General features: G+C 43.5%; 1 protein-coding gene across 1 annotated transcript in view; it reads left to right on the forward strand.

The window, feature by feature from the left end:
- Positions 1-24,373, forward strand: part of RCOR1 (REST corepressor 1) — an 85,568-nt gene extending 61,195 nt beyond the window's left edge. The window contains exons 4-12 of the mRNA XM_050897752.1: positions 1,314-1,366; positions 5,434-5,595; positions 8,174-8,292; positions 11,878-11,956; positions 16,257-16,451; positions 17,459-17,536; positions 18,256-18,313; positions 18,857-19,086; positions 21,769-24,373. Of these exons, the coding sequence (XP_050753709.1) occupies positions 1,314-1,366; positions 5,434-5,595; positions 8,174-8,292; positions 11,878-11,956; positions 16,257-16,451; positions 17,459-17,536; positions 18,256-18,313; positions 18,857-19,086; positions 21,769-21,810 (1,016 nt within the window). The 3' untranslated portion in view covers positions 21,811-24,373. The remainder of the gene's footprint in view (positions 1-1,313; positions 1,367-5,433; positions 5,596-8,173; positions 8,293-11,877; positions 11,957-16,256; positions 16,452-17,458; positions 17,537-18,255; positions 18,314-18,856; positions 19,087-21,768) is intronic.
- The last annotated feature ends 455 nt before the right edge of the window (positions 24,374-24,828 follow it).

Consider the following 24,828-nt stretch of genomic DNA (forward strand, 5'->3'; position numbering starts at 1 on the left):
CTGATCTATCCTCTCCATTTTCCCAATACCTTTTGAGTTCATTGCTTAGTTTGCTCAGCTGAAGGAAGAATTGAGGAGCGTCCCAGCTTGAAGGAAAGGCTTTAAGAAATGCCGTGCTGTTAGACACCAGAGACTCCATGCGAGAGTTCTTATAAAGGCAGAAAACATGGGAGAAGCACGCTTGAGAGCTGAAGTTAATCGTGAGGCCCAGACTGTGGGAAATGTGGCTTCCTTAGCTGCAGTGCACACAGAACCATTTCCTTCTGGAGGCGCTGCGCATGCTCTCCATAAGTTGGGTGCTCAGCACAGGAATTTGCTTGCATCCCTCCCTATCTGCAGAGAAGGAAGGGGGAATGATTTGTGAGTTCATTGCTAAGTGACATGTCTTGAAGTCCAAGATTTGTAGAAGAATGAGAATTCTGGCTGCGTGTACCAGTTCTAAGTCTTTCAGGGTACTTGCATGTTGGGGATCCTACAAGCAACCAATGCTTCCAGCACCTTCCACACCATTAGGTGAAGTGGGAGTTTCACCTTTTAGCTTGTATTTTTTTCAAGGGTGTTATCATTACAGTGCATTTCATAATGACCAAGCACAAGGGCACAGACTTCAGAATGCCACCACTGGTACTGACTTTGATCCAGCCCTCTCAAATCGGTGCTGTTGCATATAACGTAAGCTCAGTCACTCATACTGAAAGAGACATTTGGGTTTTAGTCCCATCTATACAAAATATAACTCCTCAGGTCATCTTCACATTGTAAAGGTTAAAAGCTCATGGGGGCCTAATAATACATGGAGGTGGGGTTTGGTCCAAGATGAAAATTGCTGAGGCATAAGGGCTGAAAAATTTGCCAAGATATCTGGAGTGGTTGTGCAACACTAGGAGTCTGGCAGTATTGGAAGGTATGGATTGTGTCTGGGGATTTTTGTTCTTAAGAAAACAACTGCTTTGGGGGATTTAAAAAAAAAACACAACCTAATAGCTGAGATTCGTGTCTATAGCTTTGAACAAGTTCTGAAATATTATATGCCATGTTTCAGAAGTACTGGAACTGGATTGGATATCATGCATCATTTAGGCTTGTTAAGGAAAATATGTGGTTGTTTGTCTGGTGACTGTTGGTTTTCTTTTGTTTCCTTCCTTTCCTGAATTGTTGGAAACAACAGCTATTCATGAGAGCTCTCTGTGGAGGATGCAGTGACCATGACTGAAGTCAGAGCTGCAGGACTGGGTTTTAGACTGGAAAGGGGAAGGGAAGAGGAGATGAGGTGGTTACATGAAATGCTCTTATGCCTTCTCTTTGTTTTTCAGTGGACGAATATATTGCCATTGCTAAAGAGAAGCATGGATACAATATGGAGCAGGTAACAACCCTTTGAATACTTACTTTATTTTAAAATCTTTTTCAGCAGGTATTAAAACATGACTTAAAGTGACTGCCTAGAACTGCTTCTTCCCTTCTGTACTGTCTGTGTTTTCTCCTCTCCTACTTCTCCCAAAACTGACTGTTCCTAATAGTAACCTGTGCTCTGGGGATATGGAGTTCACCTCTAGTTTTACATCAAGAGTCAAAAGAAGAAAAACAAAACCATTGTACTTTCTAACAGAGTTTAGCCATGAGTATTATGCTTCCTATGGTGACTACCTCTTGAACACTTTCAGAACACCTAAACAATGTTAAAAAGATTGGCTTGTCTTTGGACAGCTGCCTGATTGCATTGCGGTTTCCAGTTGACTGCTCCATCTCTGCTTCATGGATGTATTGGCAGTTATTAATGAGCTATTGAACCATCATATGGTTTTCTGAGGCAAACCAATATCCATGGTTATTTACCTTAAAACTGTGCTGCAAATCACTTTGCATTTCATAGATGAGCACCTCAGATGTTGGTGCAGTAGCAGTGGATGACTTCACCAGCTGTCCCTGAGGTTAGCCAGTGCCTTTAGCCTCGTCTGAGGAGAAGACCTCTCCTTTACTCCACATGGTCTAGGACTGTGTACTAATCTTCCCTGTGTTAACTAACATAGATTCAACACTCATCTGGGGAGATGAGTAGACCTCTGCCTGGGAAGCTTTTCTGAATTCTGTGGAGTTTCCTTATGCACTAATACTTGCCCGGAAAGGGAAGGCGGGCAATCTCATGACTTACTGTATTGGCAAATTATGTACTGTCTCTACAAAGGGATTCTATGAAAACGTGAAAGTTTATGAAATTGTTCAGGCAAAGGCCATGAGCATAGAAAACAATGATTTGGATGGGCAAGAGTTTCTATTTAAATGACTCTGCTTCCATCTTTGAGTCAGACTTTCAGTGGTTGATGCTCATGCTCAAAAAGACCTCTTGTGGAACAAGAGCATTGAAATTGAGATAGCCAGCAAAATTTCTAGCAAAATCAGGAATGATCAGACTTGATACTTATAGTTTCTAAGAGCAGAAAACAGCAATAAAAGGAAGATGAAGGCACCAAAAGGCTGTGAACTTACATGAAAATAAGGATGGTAGCTCACTTCAGTTGAGATGGGTATATCCTAGTACTGGATATTGTGGGTAATATTTGCCAAAAGAGATGGTCTTGGTAATAAAAATGGGTTTCATTATTTTAGTGGAGAAGTGTTGTTTGGAGAGCACAGACTGATCTGGAAGACTGATCAAAATGAAGCTTGTGATTTTTAAAAAACCACTGAATTCTTGTACTTTGAAAAACTTATATTTGGCTAACAGAGTTTTGCATTCATTTTAACATTGGAAATAGAGTCATCCCTCCAAGTCTTTCTCCCCATTTTTCTCCCCTCCTCTGTGTACAGAAATAGAAGTTATGGGACTCACCATACCAGGATGTAAAGTGGCTGAGCAACTTGTAAAAATGTCTCTCCTTCTAAAAATTTTCTCATTCCTTCTGTAGCACCGTCACATAATACTCTGGAGTTAAACGTGTTTCCCAGGTCCTTTGAGATTTCCTAGACAGCTAAGCTAGGCACTTCCAGGAAATAACTGGAAAGGATCTATCTTGTATTGCTCTGGAAGGCACGTACTCATTTTGTATTATAGGGACAAGTGTCAAGGCTTTCAACTCAGGATGATTTGTTGTGTCACCAAGGGACACTCTCTCTTCAGCCTGTATCATCAGAGTTGCTGTTGGCTGGGTAACTGTGGACAAGCTGATACGGACTCCCTGGAAGCCAGTCAGAGCTCACTGCAGCATTTGGCCACCGTCTCTGGGCTTTGCTGGCCGAGCCAGCCCCTTCCCACGCATGCATCCGCCTGACAACCGGTCTCTTTGGACCCCTGTGCAGGTGGCTTGTCTGATAGTCATTGCACAGAGATTCCCATTCTTCCATCTGTGCCCCCTGCCCAGAACCTACCTTTGCAGATTAAGACGTGCCAGTTTGTTGAAGGGAGTGACGAGCTGTCTGGCAGGGCAGCTGGGGTGCATGCTGGTGCTCCTCTGCCCAGCGGCTTTCCCGTCCAGCTGGCTGCATCTGCGCTGCGTGTGGCTCCCGTATCTCTGTCCTTTCTCTCCCCTTGCCTGTGGCCGAGTGCCCCGTTGTTGATTTTGCTGCTGTCCGATGATGGCTGGAGGCTCGGGGCTGTGCTGGTGGGAGTCCCTGCAGCCTTGCCAGCTCGAGGGCAGGCAAAGGGCAGGCTCCGGCAGGCCAGCGAGCTCTGGCAGGGCAAGCCCGCTTCAGCTGGTGTTGCAAACGGCTGTAGGTTGTCGTGCTGTGCCATAGCAGTCACAGGCTTTTGGGAGCACTACAGCAAGTCTGGCCGTGAGCTGTGCGCTCCTGCCAGCCTGTGTCAGACACCCTGGGACAAAGGAGGCTGGAAAAGCTGTGTACTCACTTGTGTATAAGTGCAGAGCTCTCCTAGGACAGTATGGGGTGGAGCAGAAATACTGCTCTCCTGTTAAACAAGCCTATAACGAAACCTTTTTATTTACCTTTTGCTTTGTGTAAGCAGCTGTCCCCTCAGCCCTCGCTAGCACCTTAGTGGTATTTAATGCTACCCTGCCCTCCCAAAATGTCTCCCTCCTTGTTCTTCCCTTGCTTTCTCACAGGGATATTTGGTACAGCTTGTATCTGAAGCTGAAAGCAATGGCAGGGGAGAGAAAACTCAGTCCTTCGTGACTGCAAAATAGTTTCTTTGGCCCCATGCTTGCCAGAGTGGATGGAGATAAGTGGCCGTGTGGCTCCTGTGACATCTCAAGTGACTGTGCAGCAACCAAGACTACTTCTTGTTCTGCATGGTGGCAAAAGGGAGGAGAGGCTGCCTGGGCAGCATTGAGAGGCCAGTAGGGTCAGGACAAAATCATGGATAAAACTAATATTTATATGTATACTGTCTGCAGAACCTCAGCGGAGCAAGATCCCATAAAGGAACTGCTTTTTGCATAGCAAAGCATAATGGGGAAACCCCGAATTTGGAGGGATTTTGTAGCTCTGAGCAGCCAGGGTGAAACTACTAGATGAGGGTAACTGGCTGCGAAACCCGAGCTGAGTTTGCATATGACGAGCAGGTTACTCTGATGTTTTACTCAGCATGTTAGGGATTGTTTTCACTTTACAGGCATTGCGAAAGGCTGGTTTCTAGCTCTGCAGAGTCAGGTCTTCCCAAAATGACTTGCGGTGATCGCTGGCGTGCCAGATGTAGTGATGTGTCATAACGCACAGGGGCTATGCACCCCTGGGAGAAGGGTGGCTGTGAGCGAGTGTCTCAGAGATGGCAGGAGGAGGACAGTTTGCAGGTGGTGAAGCGCAGCACATGCACTTTGTCTTTGGAACTGAGAACCAGAGACTGTAAGAGTGAAACAAGGCGTCTTTCAAGGGAACAAATGAGCAGCCCCCAAAATGAGTGAGATTTGTTCCTCCTTCGGGCCAGGGATATCTCAGCAGCAAGTCAAGGTTGTGCATGCTCTATGCGTTTCCTTCTTCCAGTTCTTCCCTCATCCTCTCTCCTTTTTCCCCCTCCCCTCAGAAGGAGCCCCCTAAACAACCATAAAAACCCCCAGTCAACTAAACCATCGTCCTAATTGTGCAGGAAATGAAGGGAGTTAAGCACTGGCAAGAAGCTTCCTTTAGTCCAGCCTGTTTTTTAGGTAGTCTTCCCAAGTCTTTGCTTAGCTGTCCTGTGCATACCATGATCAGTAAAGTGGGAGTCATTTCTTCAATTTTCTTCTCCCCCCTTTCTGTTGCTACTCTCTTATTACATTACTACCTATGTGGTTTGGATAAACTTCAAGTTGGTCTTCACAGCCTAGCAGGGCGGGGTCAGATTCCAGGTTTCTTGCACACAGAAAAGTATCTGACGCAGCTGAGAATTAAAATTATGTCTAACGTGTTGCCTGAGAAAAATGCTGTAGCTCTCCCTTTGCATGCATATAATAACGTTTCTTGTGATTAGAATTGTCCCCTTGGTGTCCTTGTTATTTCTAGGCCCTTGGGATGCTGTTTTGGCACAAGCACAACATCGAGAAGTCTTTGGCAGATCTGCCAAACTTTACTCCATTCCCAGATGAGTGGACAGTGGAAGATAAGGTCTTGTTTGAACAGGCCTTCAGTTTCCATGGGAAAACCTTTCACAGGATCCAGCAGATGGTAAGTGGTGTCACAGGAATGGAAAAGCAGAACAGGCGGCTGGACCGTCGTCTTCAGTGCTGATTGTGCTGAACTCCTGTCTAATGCTTTTGGGAGGGAACAGGCCAAAGGGGATGTTAGAGGAAAAATACTGCCATGAATAGAAAGAAACAATGTTGTTTCCAGAGTCTCTGTAGAAGTGTTTTCCTGAAGGGCTTTACTGGTTCAGGATAAACTCTTGACTGTGCAATTTTTTTGGTTGGAAATTAGTTTTCAGTCCCCTGCATGCTATGGTAGTGTTTGTCTTAGCTGTAGTTCAGGCATGGTCTGTACACACGTGCCCACCCACACACAGAGTAAAGATCATCTCTGTGCAAAGTGGATTTCCTTTCTTACAGCCTGCTTTTTAGGAATTCATTTTATTTGACTATGAAGTCTGTGCTTAATGTGATTTGGGACTGTCAGTGGATGCTGTGGTGGAGGTTTATATATCATTGCAAACATTCAGTCCTTTGCTTTTGGTTGGTAGTGATATTTTTTTTAAACCGTGATTGAAAACTTCAAGGGTAGGTTTCTGCCTGAAAGGGAATTGCTGGGGTGTGTGCAATTTTCTTTTGAAAGAGGGAGAGGATGGGATGTAAAAATTTTTATTAATTGTATCTTGAGAGTTTCTTCAAGTGGTTCATCACCTGGGTGGGAACCAGACTTTGTTCTTTGCTCTCCTTCAGTAAAGTGCCTCTCGAATGTTCCAGCAGGACCTGCTTATGTTGGTTGTGAGCCTAGGCTGTTGCAGTCTGTTCAGCCTCTTTAAAGCACATGTGAAGCTGATCCTGCTGAAATTGAAAGGCAACTTGCCTCCCAAGTATGAAGAAAAACTGCCAGGGTGGCAGGAAGAGGCTCGTTCTCATGTCCTCCTTGAATGTTCCTTCACTGGCATTTGTATCCAAACGTTCTTGGAGTCCTAGGGTCTCCCACTCCCTTGGATCAGATGATGGGGCTTGCACATAATATGGACAGCTTATATAGACAGTCTGGAGAGTTGTGGACTCCTGAAGGGTGAAGCTGTTTTCTTCTTTATTCCTCTGTTCTTACATAGGGGGAAAAAAAGAGGAGGGGAATGTCCTGGGGAAAAAAGAGAACATAAAGCCCGTCCTGTTGCTTGGTTAAACGCCAAAGCAGGAAATTCTCAATTCGGTTTATGTGCAGAAGCATGACTCTGTCCCTGAGCGAAGTGCATTCCAATACAGGGATGCCAAGTTCATGCACTGTTCCCTAGGTAATGATTTTTTTTTTACTGTTGCTCCCAGAAAAGCCATCCTGCATGAAAGGAATTAAATGGCATGAAGCTTTGTGTTTACCAGGGGACAGGAATCAATGACTCAGGAGCACGTTAGTTGTTAGTTTATATATGCTGCCCCATTAACACCAGTGCAGCTTGGAACTGAGGGGAAAAAAATCATCAAAGCCAGAGAATGAAAAGTGAGTTACATTATTTACCGGAGCTGGTTCTGATATTTTGGCACTCTTAGCATGTGTTTGTAGCCAAGTGGATGTTTGTCACGAACAGCCTTGTCCCTGAGTTTGTCCTGTAGAACTCCTTAATTCCAGTGTACCAGCCTGCTGCATGGCTATTGACAACACAACATCGACATAGCACCTGTGCTTTGCCAATGCAGATGGATTTATGCCTGTGTGCAGCTGTGAGCCAGGATGGTAGTTCTGGTGCGATCCATTATTAGGACCTAAAGTCAGCCTGCAGTGTGAGAACCAGGCTTATCTGAAGTGAAGACTTAAGCTGCAGTATCTGAATAAGAGAGATCTGGCTCTTGCTCACAGTTTTGTTTTCCTCCCCACCTGTCCTGCCCTCCAAGCTGAATCAGACACTTACCTTGAAACATGTTTTATTCAGCAAGAAAGGCTGGACTTTTACCCTGTAGAAGTCCTGTGTAAAGAACACCCATGCAGAGTACCTCAGAAGCAGAGAATTAGTCTTAATGTAGTTTTATGCTTTTTGGAGGCGGACTTTTCATTCATAGCTACAGGGCAATGACATTAGTGTAAGAGGACAAAAAAAAATAATTCTGAGACTCATGTTTTCCTATATCCTCAGTTCACCATACAGTAACATTTCACCTTTTGAAAACATCTTTTGTTGAGACCTTTGAATAGACTTTTATCATGTGAATGGTGTGAATAAGCCTTTTTAACCAAACATCAAAGATATGCTTGGGATGTAGACTGCAATTCAGCAGTTCCTGGGGTTGCTTACACGTGCCTGTGTTGGCTTTTAAAACTGTTATCTCAGTTTCAAGGCCCCATTTTGGATTTACTCTTGCTATATTCCTCTATTTTGAAGGGAACCAGCTAACCTGGCTGGTGAGTGGAGGCTTGCTCAGATGCTCTTTGGAGATTTTGATGTCCTGAAAAGCTCCCCCATAGATCATTTTTGGAAAGGCTGCAGAACTGCCTTGCTTGAGCCTTTGAGAGAATCCAACGTAGAGAGATCAGATGTTCCTTGACGAAAACAGAGCAATTGTATGTGAACTCCTGGGGATACTTTACATATAAACATATAAAAGGATACCTGTTTAATTTACAGCTTCCTGACAAATCAATAGCCAGCCTGGTGAAATTTTACTACTCCTGGAAGAAGACAAGGACTAAAACTAGCGTGATGGACCGTCATGCTCGTAAACAAAAAAGGGAACGTGAGGAAAGGTAGGTTTGCAAGCAGAAAGGCTGTGTATTGATGCACACTGATTTCTTTAGACTATCTCAGAGATTCCTGTTAGCTTGTAAGAAATTAGATGTAGGATTTTCCCCAAAATGTTTCCTGGTGCCACACCTTCTTTCCCCACCCCTCTTCCCTGCTGTGCATGTTTTGCTTTGCTTAAAGCCAAAAGGAATCTGTCGGCAAGTAGGTGTGCTTCCTTTTTCAACACTGTGGAATTCCTGATTGCCCTCTAGTGCAGTGGTTGCCGTCCCATCACTCTAGAAGCTTTTTCTCTGATACTGCTTGAGGGTGGAGAACATGAAATTAAAACTGCTTACAAGCTGATTGGCACTGTTGTCAGCGGAGCCAGAAAAGCCGATAAGCAGGACAGTAAAAGGAAGTCATGAAAGAGCCAGAAATCTGCCTTTATTTCCTCCATGTGATGCTCAGTAGAGTGAGAACGTGCACCTGATGGGGAACAGGCTCCGGTGCAGCACCCCTCAGCCTGTGCGTATGTGCATGCAGACCCTTCCCCTGCCTTTTAGTTAGAAAACTGTTACCAGTATAAGGCTGTCAGGCCAAGCTCTATTCCCTGAGAAAGATGAAGTTAAGGCTGTGTTTTTGAGTGATTGAGAAGAGGGTAGCACAGGGGAACTCATCCTGAGTTCTCTGGCAGAGGTGTCCCAAGGAGTGCTGGGTGCATTAGGATTTGGGTGAGGGTGGTGGTGTTCGGGAGGTCACTAGCCACTGAGCTTCAGTAGACGAGCTTGACTCCTGCTTGTGCAGCTTTGTCTGCAAGTTCACCCTCCTGGATACCTGTGCAAGCCCTTGAAGGTAGGTCAGCCAGTGGCCTTGCGTGTATTGCTAGAAGTATCTGTACAGTTAGAACTGCCACTTGGTGACTTTGCCTAGTTCTGGAGCTGACAGAGCCTCAGAAATGCAGTGGCCTCGTGTGTGTGTGTGTGTGTGGGGAAAGCCCCTCTGAACAGCAGCAACTCCATCTACTTGACGCAGGTGCCTTTTCAACCTGCTCTAAAATGCAGTTAATGTCTTCCAAAGGCAGGCGCACCTGAAGTTTGGTCTGCAGAGTCCTAACATAATTGGGCAAAATTCTGCAAAAGCTTTTGCCTCAAAGGAGTTGCTGCTCTAGCACTTCCCAGGGAGCTGTTTGCTGGCTCCAGTGCGTATGAGCGAGCTCTGTTTGGGAAGGGGGAAGAAATGTGTTTCCAGGATTGAGCTGTACTACACTAATGACTCACTCAACCTCTCCCATCTCTCCATTAGGTCAACAATACTTGCTCAACAGGCAGGGCCAGGGAGAATACTACCAGCCAACTTGTCCAGTATTTGGTTGGCTTTCTCTGACCTGAGTCTCTTTTTCCATTCTGTTCTTTTCCCTTCTTTGCAAAGGCTGTCTTGATTTTTCTTCCCCCTATCCTGCCTTTTTTTTTTTTTTTTTTTTTTAATTTTCCTACTAATTTATGAGGGGGGAGGGCAGGAATCTCTTATAAGGAGTATGTGTTTGTCTCATACTATGTACTTTAGGATCTTTTAATAGTACCTCTTTTTTTTTTTGTTCTGTGCTCATAAATGAAATTACTGCGATTTGGAAGTACACCTCTCTGGTACCTATGCCTGTTTGCTGGGAAAGGCAGCACCTCAGACCATCTGGTGATTGGGAAAGAACTGTATGGGCTGCCATGTGCTGTAATTTTGTAACCTTTGAGGAAGGCAGCTGGATTGGAAATGCGTAATTTGGTTTACATCTGCAGCAAGCTAAGCACCAGCCCATCAGCTTGATGTTTGATTTCCCTTCTTCCCCTCCATTATGTAAAATAGTCAAACCCTTACACCCCCAGAGGATTTGTCAGTGTACCCATGTGGGGTGTGGAAGCAAAGCTAGGTGAGTTTGGGGTGCCCAGATTTTGAGGTTGTACTGTGCCACTGGGTGTTGGCAAAACTTCAGAAATGTTCTTCAGTTAACAGTGATCAATGTCTAAAACTGCAGAAATGAGTGGGTGGGTTTTGATCTAGCTCATGTCTAGGGAACTTGCTGGAATAGAAGAACAAACTACAAGCACAGTGAAGCCTGTGGGGGTTTGGCCTCTGCAGAAAGGCTGAAATCTGAACCTAGGTGAGAACACAAGGAAGCTCTTTTGGAGATGGGGTTAAGAGAAGAGGCAGTTTGAGGTAGCTCACTCGAATTTCCCTAGGCAGGGAAATTCCCCAACCCCTCAGATTGTCACTAAAATAGCTCCCAGTGCATTTGGGACCAGGTTTTCAGTAGCTGTTCTTAGTTGTATGCAAGGGGCTTTGTGTATGCAGCTCTGGGTGGGGGTGCTTGTGAGTTTATTCCCTGGAATTGTGATTACACAAACTAAAAGTCTTGTGAATCAGCTCATGAGCCAGGCGGCTTGGGAGAGTAGGAATGGCTTGTACAAGTGACTGCTGTTGTGGAGATGGATGCCAGCTCAAGCCACCCGGCAGTACGTTCCTCCTTAGAGGATGTCTGCCCAGGACATCACTGCAGCAGGGAGACAGCTGTGAGCGAGCGCCAGTACCGCAGCCATGCTCACTAGCGCCTGCTGTGCCTGCTGTCCCCCAATTCTGTGTGAATGCACCCTGGCTGGCTCCAGCACCCCAGCAGTGTACCACAGCTTCTACTGGGATTTCTCTGCACAGCCCTGCCTTGCGCTGGCGCTGTGACATACCTGCACCAGCCGAAGTTCCTTGTCCAAGGCTATAAAGTTTGACATGACAAAATAGGTTTATTTTTTTGATTTTAAAAAAAGAAAGAAGCTTTGATTAGGTCAGCTTATTTCTTCCATTTCTGGGCATCATCCCAAATGGTGCAATTAACTTCAGTTGTGTACAGTACAAAAATTCTAAATGGTGAAAATATATTCAATTTAATGTCTGATTAAAATTCCAATGAGGCCAAACTGGCCAGGTGTGCCAAGGTCACTTTCAATATGGCCCCAATTTCATGCCTATTATTATTCTGTGACTGATAACCTCTTTTTCTTTTCCAGGGGAGAATGAAATGTGAGGCTGTCACTGAGAAAAAAAAAAAAAAAAAAAAAATCCAAACTTTTCTTTTATGCTTCTTCTTGAGGGAGTTCATCTTGTGCATGTCTATTTTGCTAAATGTTAAGGAGTTGTATGAAATCCATGTTTTAGCTAGTTGCTGTAATTCTAAGTCTTTGTTTCTGTCTTGGTTTGCCTAAAGTTAAAATGCTCAGTGTCCCATGTTCTTTAAAAGATAACTTGTGTAATCAGTTTCATGTATCTTGCCTTCATCTGAGCAGACTTATTCTGCCTAAGTACACTACTGAGAAGTCTTCCTTTACAAGACATTGTCCCTAGTATCTTTACAATTAAGAATTTCTTGACTTAAACCAAAAACAAATAAAAAAAAAAAAACCCCGAACAAAAAAACCCACTCCAGCCCTGTAAAAAACCACCCTGGGAATAAAACTAAGGAAAGCTGTTGGACTTGCTATTGCACCCATGCATTTCTTTTAGTATGCTATTTATAGAAAAAGAGAGCCTCACAAAATAATACAGTTCTGTTTGCTTTTGTCTTCCAGTGAGGATGAAATGGAGGAAGCAAATGGAAATAACCCTATTGATATTGAAGTTGAACAAAACAAGGAGAGCAAAAAGGAGGTATAATTCTTTTCTTACTACTGTACAAATGAAAGTGTTTACTAGCTACTTCGTGTAGAAGCTGACAGTATCTGATTTTCTTTATTTGTGCTTTGTATAGTTGTCATACAAGACAAGAAGAATTGTCTTCAGAATTATTCTTAGATCAAGACAAGTATAGACAATAAGTTGTTATGGATGTAGCTGGGAAAATTTAAGACTTTACCATCCCATGATAATGTACTATGTGAATGTTTCTAGCCTCTTTGATTCTCTCTTTGGCTGTATTCGCTTGAACCACCTTCAGTGATGGTTTAAATCAACCTAACTGCATGGAGATGGAGTAGAAGCACTTAAGTCCCCACTGAGATGGCTTGGTGGAGGGGAAATATGTCCTTTAATCTCTTCTGGGTAGACTAGCAAGAGTGTGTTTATGTACACCTTAGGCTCTAAGGTAAATTCCTGAGGTACTCAAATCCTCAGCAATAGTTCTGAGGATTTCAGTGGCACCAGGATTGCAACTACAGTGGCGAACAGTAAAGGAGAAAGCTTTTGTGTGGCCAGTTCATTTCATCTGGCAGAGAGGCCTTAACCTGTTGTTATGCGCAGAATATTTTGTCTGCTTAAAACATAGTACTTGCACCTCACTTCAAATACTTCATTTTAAGTGGGCATAGAGTTCTGGATGAAAATAGCCACACAAATATAACAGGCAGTTTTGAAAACCTAGTCTGTGATGCTTAACTGGAAAGTGTATACTTTATTTTCATGTGTATAACCTGCTGGTTATCTGTTACTAAATAAAAAAGCCTTGCTGTTCAGCAGCAGTGTGGGTTGTATGTGTGAGTGCGTGCTACAGGAAGACGTTTACCTTCTCTCCTTGAAGTAGCTCCCTTTCCTGATTTCTTGTAGCCTGATTTCTCTCCCACAGTCATTCTCTTTCAATTTTTTTAAAAAAATTTTTTTAAAGGGTATATGTAGGAAAGAAAACCACTAGAAATATTTAAGAACATGATTGCACACAGGCGAAACCAAAGTCCTAGGCCAGCTGTTTTGTCAGTCACTGTCAATGAGATTAATTCCTCTAATAAATTATTTTGAATGGAAATAACTGAAAAATCACAGCATTCTAGTCTGTTCTTTGCCCATGCCAGGGTGCTCTCTAGACTTTCCAGAAAAGCCTAGCTGTTGCTTCCACTGAAGGAACTGGCATCCCTGATGACTGCCTAGGAGCAGAGTGGATGTGAAGCCACTCTTATTCACCCTTACAAGAAGCTGAGTTCTCAAAAGCCTCAGCAACACCGAAACTGGAAGGGTTCTCACTTGGCATACTGCAGCTCTCCAGTGTGTCTTGTAAATTAATACTATCCTCTCATTTCCCATTATTTTCATAAATTTTCAAGTTTAGATTTCTCCGTAAGCTCTTTGAAAGCTTGCATCTGTGAGAGAGCTCCCTTCAATCCCCTTTGTTACTTCCTTCCCTACCAATGCTAGCATGCTCTGAACTTGCTTCAGAAGAGGGAAGGGTAGTTCTTTGCCAGCTTGGCTGCCTCTGTTGTAAGGCCAAACCAGAGCAGATGGCAGATAGCTACCATCAAGACATTTTTGTAGAAAGTCTTGTATGGGAGGAGGCTGTCTGCCGTCCCTGTCACACTAATACAGGCCATGGCACTCTAACTGATCTGAAAGAGATCACCAGAACTCATGGAGCATGTGCAGTCCGGCTGTGTATGCAATGGTGGGCAGCCTTGTGGGGGCTGTTCTGGACAGGGATTGTACTGCTGGGTGAAATGAAGCCGACAACCTGCATAGCCTGTTCAGAGTTAATTTGATTTGATTTTGCAGTACCTGAGCCTGGGGCTGATTCAAAATGCCTTGAGAGAGAGCAGGTATCCAGGAGGGGGATATGTTCTTTCTTGATCATTATGTTTCATTTAATGACGTGGTCATGCGTGCAGGGGTGGTGATGTACCACTAGCCCAGGACTCTTACCGTAAAGAACCTCCCTGTCCCAACCCCGCAGAGATGGTTTTTCCAGCTCTGAGACATGTCGGTTACTGTATGACTTGCCGAGTAATACTGGGATTTCTCAGAGTATCTGAAATCTCTCATCTGTTTCCTCTTTTGGGGATCATTGGAGGGGGAATCTTCCCTTTTTTTTTTTTTTAAGTACTTTCAGTGTTAGTGCAACTGTTCAGGTTTCCTCAGACAGTGACTCCATAATACTAAGGTCATGAACTAGAGCTGCTTTCTCCACATCTTCCCTGTTCCTGCAAATGCCTCCCACTTCATCCTCTGCTTTTACATGGCTTGAGATAGCTCGGTCTTTTCTTTTTACACAGTGAAATCTGAGGAAGGGAACCTTGTTTGTATTAAGGGGTTTGTAAGTCTGAAGTGCGCTGGATAGCAGTGGCAATATCTAAATAAACAGAGGAGCACTGCTCAATCCCTGCATTTTAATTCTCTCTGGTTTTCATGAATTGATTTAATTCTACAGAGAGAGGTGTGTGGCCAGGAAAGCAAGAGTTTCCAAGATAGGGTAGATGTTCAAATTTTCAGAACCTGTGCAATATCACTGGGGCCTAGAGGCATTTGGAGCTGTCAAAAACTGTTCTGCTGGAGCTCTGGCTTCTTGTCAGCAACACAAAAGAGCTTCACGTTCTTTAAACTGTGTAAAACAGTAATTTGAAACTGCTTTCATTTTTCCTTAATGTTGCAGCTTCTGAGATATTTGCACTGCAGGCATTGCGTGTTGGTCACCTACAGCCTGAACCTGTTGTGAAGCATTAGTGTATGATTCTGTGAAATTCTATATGTAGATGAAATATGAATAAATCTGAAATATCTATCGATGTTGAATAATTTACCCAGCTCAGTTATCAAAGTGCTTGCTTTTGAAGCGGAGTGCAGAGCTTACCTCACTTGTTCATAGCTAAACCAATCTGGTTTCTCCTGCTCACCACCACCTTCTGCAAAAAGAAATAGGGTATCCATCCTGCAACAACAACAGTTATCTCTTGCTCCTGGGCTTGCCTTAGGCATCATCTCTCATGGAGTCCTTTGCACTAAAGGAAGGAAGAAAAAAGTTGAGAACAAGCAATTGTCTACATTACTGCTCCTATGTGGCTCTGGCCGTTGAGCCTATGATGAGAGTGCAATCTTTTATCTGCCAGCAGCTGTGCTGAGGTCCTCCAGTCTTCAGGAGGCAGAGCCTCATGCTTATGTGGAGCTTTGTGCTCAGCCTTGTGTAGGTTTGAATGCAAGCGTTTTAATGCTCACTAATGAGCAAATGCCACAAACTGTGTAGAAACTACATGTAGCTGCAAATTAGGAGGGAAACAATAGCGCTAAGTGAAGCAAGCCAATGTGTTTAAAGCTGGCAGTGATCAAGTAGAGGATTTCAGATGTGCGGCATCCCCTCTCTGCTTTTTCTCTCCCCGCCACCCTTATTCTGTTCTGTGTTCTTGGCCAGGCTCCAGCCACTGGGTAATAAATCTTGGGTATTAGTTGCTTGTTGAAAATAACTTCTGGAAGAAATGGTTTTGGTATTAGAGAATCAGATGTGCTCTTGAAGGATCTGTAGTATAGTGTCCAGCTAATCTACCTGTTAGAGGTGTGCGCCTAATGCTTTGCTTTAGACAGAAGGCATAAAAATAATTAGTGGTGTGTGAAATATTCCCTATTCCAAAAGAGACTTAAATTTTATTTGTGGGCAAAACTACATCAGTTTAGTGCAGCAGTTGATATATTGGTGCTATGCAAGAAAACTTGACTTCCAAGAAACTGTGTAATGATCTAAGAATTACTTCGTAGTCACCTTGCTCCGTTATCCTTAGCCTTAAAATAAATTTGGTTTGTTCCTTCTCCTGTCTCACACGTAGAAAAACAAGTCTCTGTAAACTCTTCTAGTTTGCGTTCTTCCCCTGTCTCCAAACTCCACTTTGTTTCCTTCTGGTGTTCAGTTAAACTGGTGTGTTCAGGCCTGGTGATGAAAGCAAGAAGAGAGGTTTCAGAGTGTTTGAAAATAACCAGAATATTTAACTGCTGGAAAGTTGGGCATCTGTCTCCCAAAATGAGAATGGGCAGAGAAGACAACCAGTATCTCTGTAAACATTGAAGGCTGCCTAGAAGAAAGGAGAGATTTGTATAAGATTGTTTTTATGACATGCCACTTAAAGCAAAAAATGTCTTCCTGTCTGCAAGATACCTTTTTAATTCTCCAACCTTTGACAATGGCTAAAAGTCATAGAATCACAATGGTTTGAGTTGGAAGGGACCTTTAAAGATCATCTAGTTTTGTAAAATGACTGCTGTTTGCCAGGTGCCGCCCGCTGAAACTGTTCCTCAGGTGAAGAAGGAGAAGCACAGTACGCAGGCCAAGAACAGAGCAAAGAGGAAACCTCCCAAAGGAATGTTCCTTTCCCAAGAAGATGTGGAGGCCGTTTCTGCCAACGCGACAGCTGCTACCACTGTACTCAGACAACTGGATATGGAATTAGTCTCAATCAAACGACAGGTATGGATTAGATAGTTCAAGAATAACTGCTATTTTTGGTGATAGTGCCTGTCGCAGTCTGCAAAGTTCACAGGAACTTGTAGCTTGACAGTGATGATGCACATCATTATGTGGCTTAACTGACAAGCTGCTAGCCTTGTGCTATAAACTAATGCAGCCCTGTGTTTTATGTCTCTTACGTTTTAGTTCTATGGGCAAGCCTACTTTATACCTAAAGTGAAGCAAGGAAAAGTCCATAGCACTGACTTGAAGGAACATTTGTTGGTGCTTAGTGTTTCTTGCAGTTCAGAGTTCCTTATGTTTTAACTATGAACTTCCCTCAGATGACATTGGTTTCAGCAGTATCTGATTTCCATCTGCAGCAGTCAGTTTCCTTTGCCTTTTCATATGGTACTTTTGGAACAGGTAGATATGTTTGTTTTACTCTTTCTCAGACAGGCATCATACAAACTTTCCTACATACCTTTTGCTTCCCTGATGGATCTGCCTTCTAAACAAATGTTTTTCAAATATCTGTTAGTACAGACAGGTTTACTACATGAGTCCGTTTCCTAGATCTGAACATTTTCACTGTTTTTAAAGCAGAGATCTGGCTCAAGCTCTTTATTAAACTTAATAGAATTGGTATTTTGGCCTGAAGCCTTTTTCTTGGCACTCTGGGAGAAGCGGAGCTGTCTAGCAGCCTTTGATTCATTACTTGCTGTGAACAGGGCCTTTCTTCTTATGCTGGGCTTTATACAGACCTGGAAGTTGGGGCAGTTCTTGCTCCAAATAACTTGCAGGCAGGATAGAATAAATTAAATGGGATCTCCTGATGTGCCAGCTGCTCCTGCATTCCTTTATTCCAACATAACAAATTTCCTTTTTGGAAAAGGGAGGTTGTGAGGAAAAACTGGAATGCTGAGCTTGTGGGGTTCCTGCTGAGGCTGCTGGAAGAAGGCTTGTCCAAAGATTTTTTTTTTTTTTTTTTTTTAACCCTTGTTAAAGGGATGAAACTCTCTTTTCAGATTCAGAATATCAAACAGACAAACAGCGCACTCAAAGAAAAACTTGAAGGTGGTATAGAACAATACAGACTTCCAGAGGTAGGATCATTTTCTGACCCTTGTTTATTGTGGAGATAAATGCTAATCTGTGTTTACATACTAGGGCTATTCACATTGCCAGTAAGCTAGGACCAATGTCCTGTTAGTTGTCGGTGTGAATCAAGACCATTACCATATTCACTGTTGTTGTGTAATGGAAATGGGAGATGAGAAGAAAGTAAGAGCAATGTTGTAACATGTGAAAGTGGTTTCTAACAGTAGTACAAGTATCCCAGATATACCATGTTTTATCAGTGTTGTATTCGTATGTCCTTGTGAGAGAGATAGTTGCTTTGCTCTAAATACTGAGAAATGTAGGAGAGGATGTTAATGGCCCATCTTTCTCTTGGCACTTGGTGCTTTTGCTGTTTTCCTTCCAACTCTGGTACCTCATGCTGGAAATAATTTGACCAAGATTACAGAGGGTGTCTGTGATAAAAACAAGTAGGTGCTTGGGAAGAGTGTGGCTCTTGGTTATCTGCTCAGACCATTCCCTATCTTTTTGTATTACCATGACTTACAGGCACAGTGTATGTCACAGTTAACTGAATGGATGCCATACGCAGTTCTTTGTTGAAAACATTGTTGCTACTAAAAGGAATGATATAGTTTGACTAGCAGTTAATTCCTTGTGTTTTTTGTGAGGTTTTTATGAGCTCAGATACAAGTGAAAGTTGTTGCTTATATAAATGAAGTTACCTAATTTTTTTAATGTCTAGGTCGTTCAGAAATTTAATGCACGGTGGACCACGGATGAGCAGCTTCTTGCTGTGCAAGGTATGGCACAAGTCTATTTGTACTTCAGTTGGTGATAATCAAAACTCTGCTGCATTTCAGAGTTGTCTTTCCCTTCAGTGGCTAATGAAAGATTTTGACACTGCTGTGTACTAATGCCCAAAGAACAGAATTGAACAAGGAAACAGTATCCCCCCTTCCCCTCCCCGGACAGTATAAATTGCACCATATGAATGTTTACAAATAATCTCTCCTTGTCCAAGTTTTCAGAAAGTGAAACTCTACTGCAGTTACTGCTGTGCTCTTTGCCTGTGTAACTTCTCAAAGTAGTACAGGCAGATTTACACAGGTCTTCTAGATTTGGCTCTGCCCATCTTTACTACACCTCTATTTTCTTCTCTTCTCCAGGGCTAGTCTTAACTGTGTCTCTTGCCCAATTTAGACTTTTTTTTTTTCTGGATTAATCTGAGGCTTGAAACCTTGACAGACATTCAGCTTCAGATCCTTGTGCCTGTGACTTGAGCCTGATTTGTGGTCTTTCTGGAAATAACACGTTGCTTTTGTTTTTCTTTTTGTTGCTTTTAGCAATCAGGAAATACGGCCGAGACTTTCAGGCAATCTCTGATGTGATTGGAAACAAATCTGTGGTGCAAGTGAAAAACTTTTTTGTAAATTATCGACGTCGTTTCAACATAGATGAAGTTCTACAGGAGTGGGAGGCAGAGCATGGCAAAGAGGAGACAAATGGAACCAATAGCCAGAAGCCTGTAAAATCCCCTGATAATTCCACTAAAATGTCCGAAGAGGAAGATGAGGTAAATCCAATTTAGAAGTCACATAAAATTCCCAATTTGAGCTCAGTTCAGATAGATGTGTGTGTATATATATACTCTTTGCAAAAGCCATTTTTGACAATCTTCAATCTGAGCGCATTTCACTTCCTCTGGATATACAGATTCCAGTACTGATTTTTGGGAATTCCAGACATATATGAAAGTGGAAAGAGAACAGTTAATTTGCAGGCCTCTGACAGTATGTGTATCTCATCAGCACATGGACATTTTAATGCCTCTTACTGCCGAAATCCCCATACGTCTTTATTTCACTTGGATGTTTTCCCTGCACTCAGTTCTCCAAGCTGTTCTAGGTTTGGCTTTGTGGGACCGTACAGTCTTCTGAGGCAAAGCTCGCTCTTTCATTTTTGACGATGGAGTGGTTTCACTCAGGGGAAGGGAAGAAAGCTATAAACAAGGCGAGTGTGTGAAACTGTTCACTCTGGAATTACCTAGAGGCAAAGTTTCCTTGATTTTACAGCAGTTTCTGTGAAGACAGAAATTCTAGAAGCAGCTTCTCCTTGATGGAGCTTCACGGAGTTAACACTTCTCCAAAGACAATGTGTGTTTAAAGTTAACTAAGAGACTGTAGAGTGTTTAAATACGAAAGTTAGTTACAAAAATGTAATATTATCACAGTCTTGCAAAAGAAAACCCCGCTAGAGGTTTACGTGTTAAAAATGTCTGATCTAGGACTCCCTTTGGCCTAATTTTACAAGACAGCTTGGCACAAAAGCCATATCTTCTAAATGCAAGCACAGTCAACAGTGTAAGGTGAATTTTGGTCTCACATGGGCTGAAGACTTCTCAGTGTACTGTATATTTTTGTTGCCCTGATAATGGTTGGCTCACTTGTACGTTGCCGTTCAGACATTGAGAACAGAACTTCATTGCTTCACAAATCCTAATAATGTGTTATTCAAAGACGCTTATATTTGGGGACTAGGTCCAAAAGTATGACGGATGAACAAAACCAAACTCAAAAAACTTGCCTTCTCAGAAGGGTGTGAGTGAAATTGTCCCATTCTTCCAGAATTGAGAGGTGGAGCAAAGAAGCAATGGTACTAGTATGTAGCCACTCATTTGAAAGACAGGTGGCTCATGTCACTGCCATTTCCTGTGACCAGTAGAGTTGTATCCGTTGGCAGTGCAGAGCTTTTCTTCTCTGAGCCCTCCGAGATTCTTCCCGGCTTCAAATACGCCCTTGCTCCTGAAAGTTACAGTCAAAAAAGCGGAGTCTCACTTGAGATAGGAAGAAAATGGTTGCGGCAGGAACTGGAGTGTGCTGATGTGGCCAAGTGTGTGGATACTGGAGCAATGAGGATCCCAGACAAGTTAGCAGAGGAGGAGGGGGGAGAGTGGATGTGTGACAGCAAGGTCTGGTGAAACGACTGGTGGAGCAGCAGTCGCGATCCCCAAACTAGTGATGGAAAGTGCCGAGGCTGGAGCTGAGCAAGTGCTGAGCGGTAGAAAGGGGACCAAAACAATAGGTTGGTGGGAATAGTTGCAAAGCCTAGAGAAAAGGCAGCTATTGCGAGAGTCAGGCAGTTCACTGTGCCCTGCAGTACAGTAAGGGATGAGGGCAGAGCCTGCCTGCACCAGGCTGACAAGGCAGGAACAAGGCAGGGTGGCAGTGAGCTGCCAGCTGTGACATACCATGTATGCCTTACGCTAGCACCATGTGGCTTGTGGTTCTTGATGAAGCCTGTTCTGGACAGTAGGAACTGATGTGTCACGGCTGGGAGGAGGAAGGTGCTGGCAGCATTGAGGGGATTTAATGACCAAGCCTGCAGCTTTTTATAAAAATGCACAAGGAAGGGACACGAGGGTGTCGCACAGTGGACATCTAATGGACACCATGCTCTCTGAGCACATCAGACATTGCCTCTCAGGCTGGCTATAAATGTGGTGCTCCTGCCTTCAGAGGTAACATAAGCACAGTGCTGACTGGGTGCCTGTCTGAGCAGTTCTGGGGGCAAAGTGAAATGTCATTGGGATTATCACATAAGTGATCTATATGGGCTAGGAGGGGGGTTCCTGGTCCCTCCTGAGCTGCACAGTACCGTGTGGCTGGTGCCTGCTCTTGAGAGCACTTGCACAGGTGGCTGGTCAAGTCAGGTGGACTCAAGTCAGCAGTAGCCAGGAGAAGACTTTGCTGGCAGCCTAACACTGAAGTCCCTCGGGTGCTTTCTCCCCTGGCATGCCTTGTCTGCCTGGCACCAGCCTAGTAAAAGCTTTGTCAGCCCTCTGACTGCTCTGGGCTTTCCCCTTCAGTGTGTTTTCATAGCAAGTGGCCACAGTTCCTTTTTTTTTTTTTTTTGGGGGGGGTGGGGTGGGGGGTGGGGGTGGTTTTTTGGTGGGGTTTTTGGGTTTTGGGGTTTTTTTTGGTTTGGTTTTTTTTTTTGGAAGGGGGGAGGTGAGACTCCTGATTATAAAGCAGCCTCAACTCCAGTCTTAATTCTTGTATGTTTACACTTCCAGCAAATCCCAGTGTGGCTCAGAATAGGGGAAGCTGCTGCAATTCCTCCCATGTGCCAGGGTTGTCCGTTTTGTCGCTTTCATTACCGTGGATCTGGGGTGAAGTTTGGAGATGCAAGAAAGCCTATATGTATTCATTTTTAAACTAAACGTCTCCTTTTTCTCCCCCCTCCCCCTTCCCTCCAGGCTACTTCTGTTCTTGATGTCAGATATGCATCTGCTTCGTGAGAAGGTGCTGTAGCCTAGAACAATTTGTGTTGACTACTGTGTTATCCAGGATATCAGGTATTAGCAAACCTCAGACAGCCATCTGCATCATATCTGTGGACAAGCAGCTATTACCAAAAAAAGGCAAACGCTTCCAGTCCTGTGCTACATCTGCCTTAATCTCCCCTCATTCCTCCATACTGCTTCCACTTTCTTTCAAAAGCACCCAGGTAGCTCAGCTCTCCATTTCATCAACGTCCTGCTTAAGCATGGGGATTTCTAGAACCAGTAACACCTGTCTGTAAATTTTGACCAACCTGCAAAGCAAGGAGCTCCTTAGCAGCCCCACAGTAACTCTACACATTAGGAGTTCTTATAATACTTGGTCCGTAGGGTATAAGTACATATTGCTGCATGGCCTTGTGGTCTCCGCTTCCTGTGTATTCTTACGATGACACTATTATTAGCGAGCTTTCTATAAAGGAGAGACCTGTGCACATGCCAGTGGTGTCAGGTTTGTTCTGAAATGACAGGGCATGTTAACAAGCAATCTTGAATAATGCAAAGTGATAGGAAATGTTATTTCTAAGGTTTGGTCAGTCCAAGGTTGTAAGCATAACTCATTACACTTCTGGTTTGTGCAATTCTTTCCACTGTATTTGTGTGTTCTTGCTTCATAGAAAGCTCCCTAATTGAGCATTTTATTCCTGTATATTTTAATGGCTTTTATTTAGTGCAAAAGGGAATAAGTAACCTGAAACAGTTTGATACGCTATTTAACCCCTGGCATTCAGCATTTGCATTGTAACTTGTTAAATGAGTGCTACACAACTTTCTTTTTCCTGATCCTCTGCGGGATTAAGTCAAAACAACTTTCTCTGGTGCCTCTCCTTTTGGAATATGTGCCTTTTTACATTTGGCTACCATATGTCACTTTCTGTCCCAGTGTCTCGTTCCTCTTCAGAGCGCTGTTTGCCAAAGACATCAAACTACTTCTCCCACTGGAAGTCTGGATGAGGGTTGGAGCACAAAATTCAACCTTCAGGTAGTTTTTGGTCTCTGGGAAGCTTAATGGAGAAGAACTGGGTTAATTTCATTGGCCATTTTAACCCTTCTGAAGCACACGTCGCTTTCATGTTCTAAACCAAAATATGCAATTTAAAATCTAAGAGGTGCTTTTCCAAATACTTGGTGCATGCAGCTTTCAAATCCCCAGCCCTCTGTTCGGATGACCTGTGCTGTGGCCTATCTAGCTGGCTTGAACCAGAGCTGTTCTTGAAAGTCCTGTATGAGGACTTTGCACCTTGAACAAGGTAGTTGCTGACTGCCGAGCAGACAGTGTTCAGAGAAGCTAGAAGCAGCAGTATTACTTCTTGTCCAGTGGAAAGCTGCAAAATAACACTAGTCACAAAGCATTTAAAAAAGGTTAACTTAATGATGTTGGAAGAAACCACCAGGTGTCTTTGTGTGTGGAAAAAAGGACCTTCTTTGCCTCTCTTCCTCTACAGAGGGTGCAAGCCAAGATGGCACACAGCAATGTGTGGCACCAGCCTCTCTTAACACAACCTGAAATGAGCTAGTCCATGTCCTGGCCTGCAGCTGAGGTGCTGCAGCTCGGGGTCTAGCCCTGAACTTGGTGCTGATGTTTCAGCTGCTGGGCTGTGCCATGTTGTGTGCTGTGATGGCTCTCTTCTCTGTACCTAAATGAGGCAGGCTAATGCCAGCCAGCTAACAGAGCCAGCTGTGACTGCACCTCCTGCAGCGTAGACACAAGCCGAGGAAAGGCAGGGGAGGTAGCCTCATGTACTGCTGAGGTGGTCTCCTCCTTAGGCCTTGTGTGAGGAAAGTAATTCAACATCAGAAATGGAGCGACAACATACAGGTGAGGAGCAGATAGGCATTTCTTAGGGCAAGATAGAGTGTGGAGCCCCAAAAGGGCCTGTTTCAGCCACTTTGCAGCTGTTTCTGAGCAGTTTCGTTGTGGTAGCTCCAGAGAGGTCCTTTGAGGTGATGGGAGGATGGAAGGGAGCTATTCCCTATCCTCTGTATTGGAAACCTGTAATTCCAAGTTTGTGGCAGCATCTCTACAGCTGTTGGTGTGAACTGGTAGCTCTGATGGTGGCCCTGCAGATGTTCCTTCAGTCCTGTGCCAGTTGGAGTTGGGAGTCTCTTGTGGGAAAGGACACTAGTCGTTAGCCAGTGTGAATTAGGATTAAAGACGGGCAAATAGCACTGTGAATTCAGCTGACAGTTCCGGTGTAAAGCAATGCTGCTCATTAGAAATACTCCTGTATTAAACCTCCTGCTGGTACCAATGCACGGAGACAGGTCCTCACCAGTGTGAGAGGGTTGTGAGAGCTTGCATCCCAGCTGGTGAAACTCATCAGGAGAGGCTTCTGCTGGTGAGTTAAGTTACCTGTGAGGACTTTTCATCGGTTTTTGCCCTCTAATCTGTCCATCTTATGATCAGAAAAGTTGTGTTTTGGCTTCATCCCCAAGGGGTAGGGGGAAACATGCATAATTCATGATACTAGGAAGAAAAAAGTTGTTTAATTACTTTTCAGTTGACTGCTATCTTATTGTAGTTGATACATACAATATAATAGCACTGTATTTTAAACATTTAGGTTTTTACATTCTCTTTATGTTTTTAAACGTGATAAAATCATTTTAGCTTTTGAAAGTTTAAATGGTTTGGTCTTGTTTAGGTGAAGACCCTCTTTTTCTTTTTTAAATGGGTCAAGCATTAGATACATCAACTGGTTGCATTCTGATTAGAAGGGTCCACAAAGATAACTGCATAAGATAGAATATTCACTTAAATTTTGTTTCTTAAACTATCAATGTGAATGTCATAATTATATATATTTTGTGGAAAACGGGAAATTATTTCTCCTAAGTATAAGTTATTGTGCAAAATATGGTATCGTTAAAGAAAATGATAGTTTAAGTTTTAGTTTTAGAAATCTTAAAGATATAAAAGTGTATTGCATATGCATAAACAAATTTCATTTGTCTATTTAATTTTATGTAGTTGTG

The sequence above is a fragment of the Gymnogyps californianus genome, chromosome 5, assembly GCF_018139145.2.
Source record: "Gymnogyps californianus isolate 813 chromosome 5, ASM1813914v2, whole genome shotgun sequence".
Taxonomy (NCBI): Eukaryota; Metazoa; Chordata; class Aves; order Accipitriformes; family Cathartidae; genus Gymnogyps; species Gymnogyps californianus.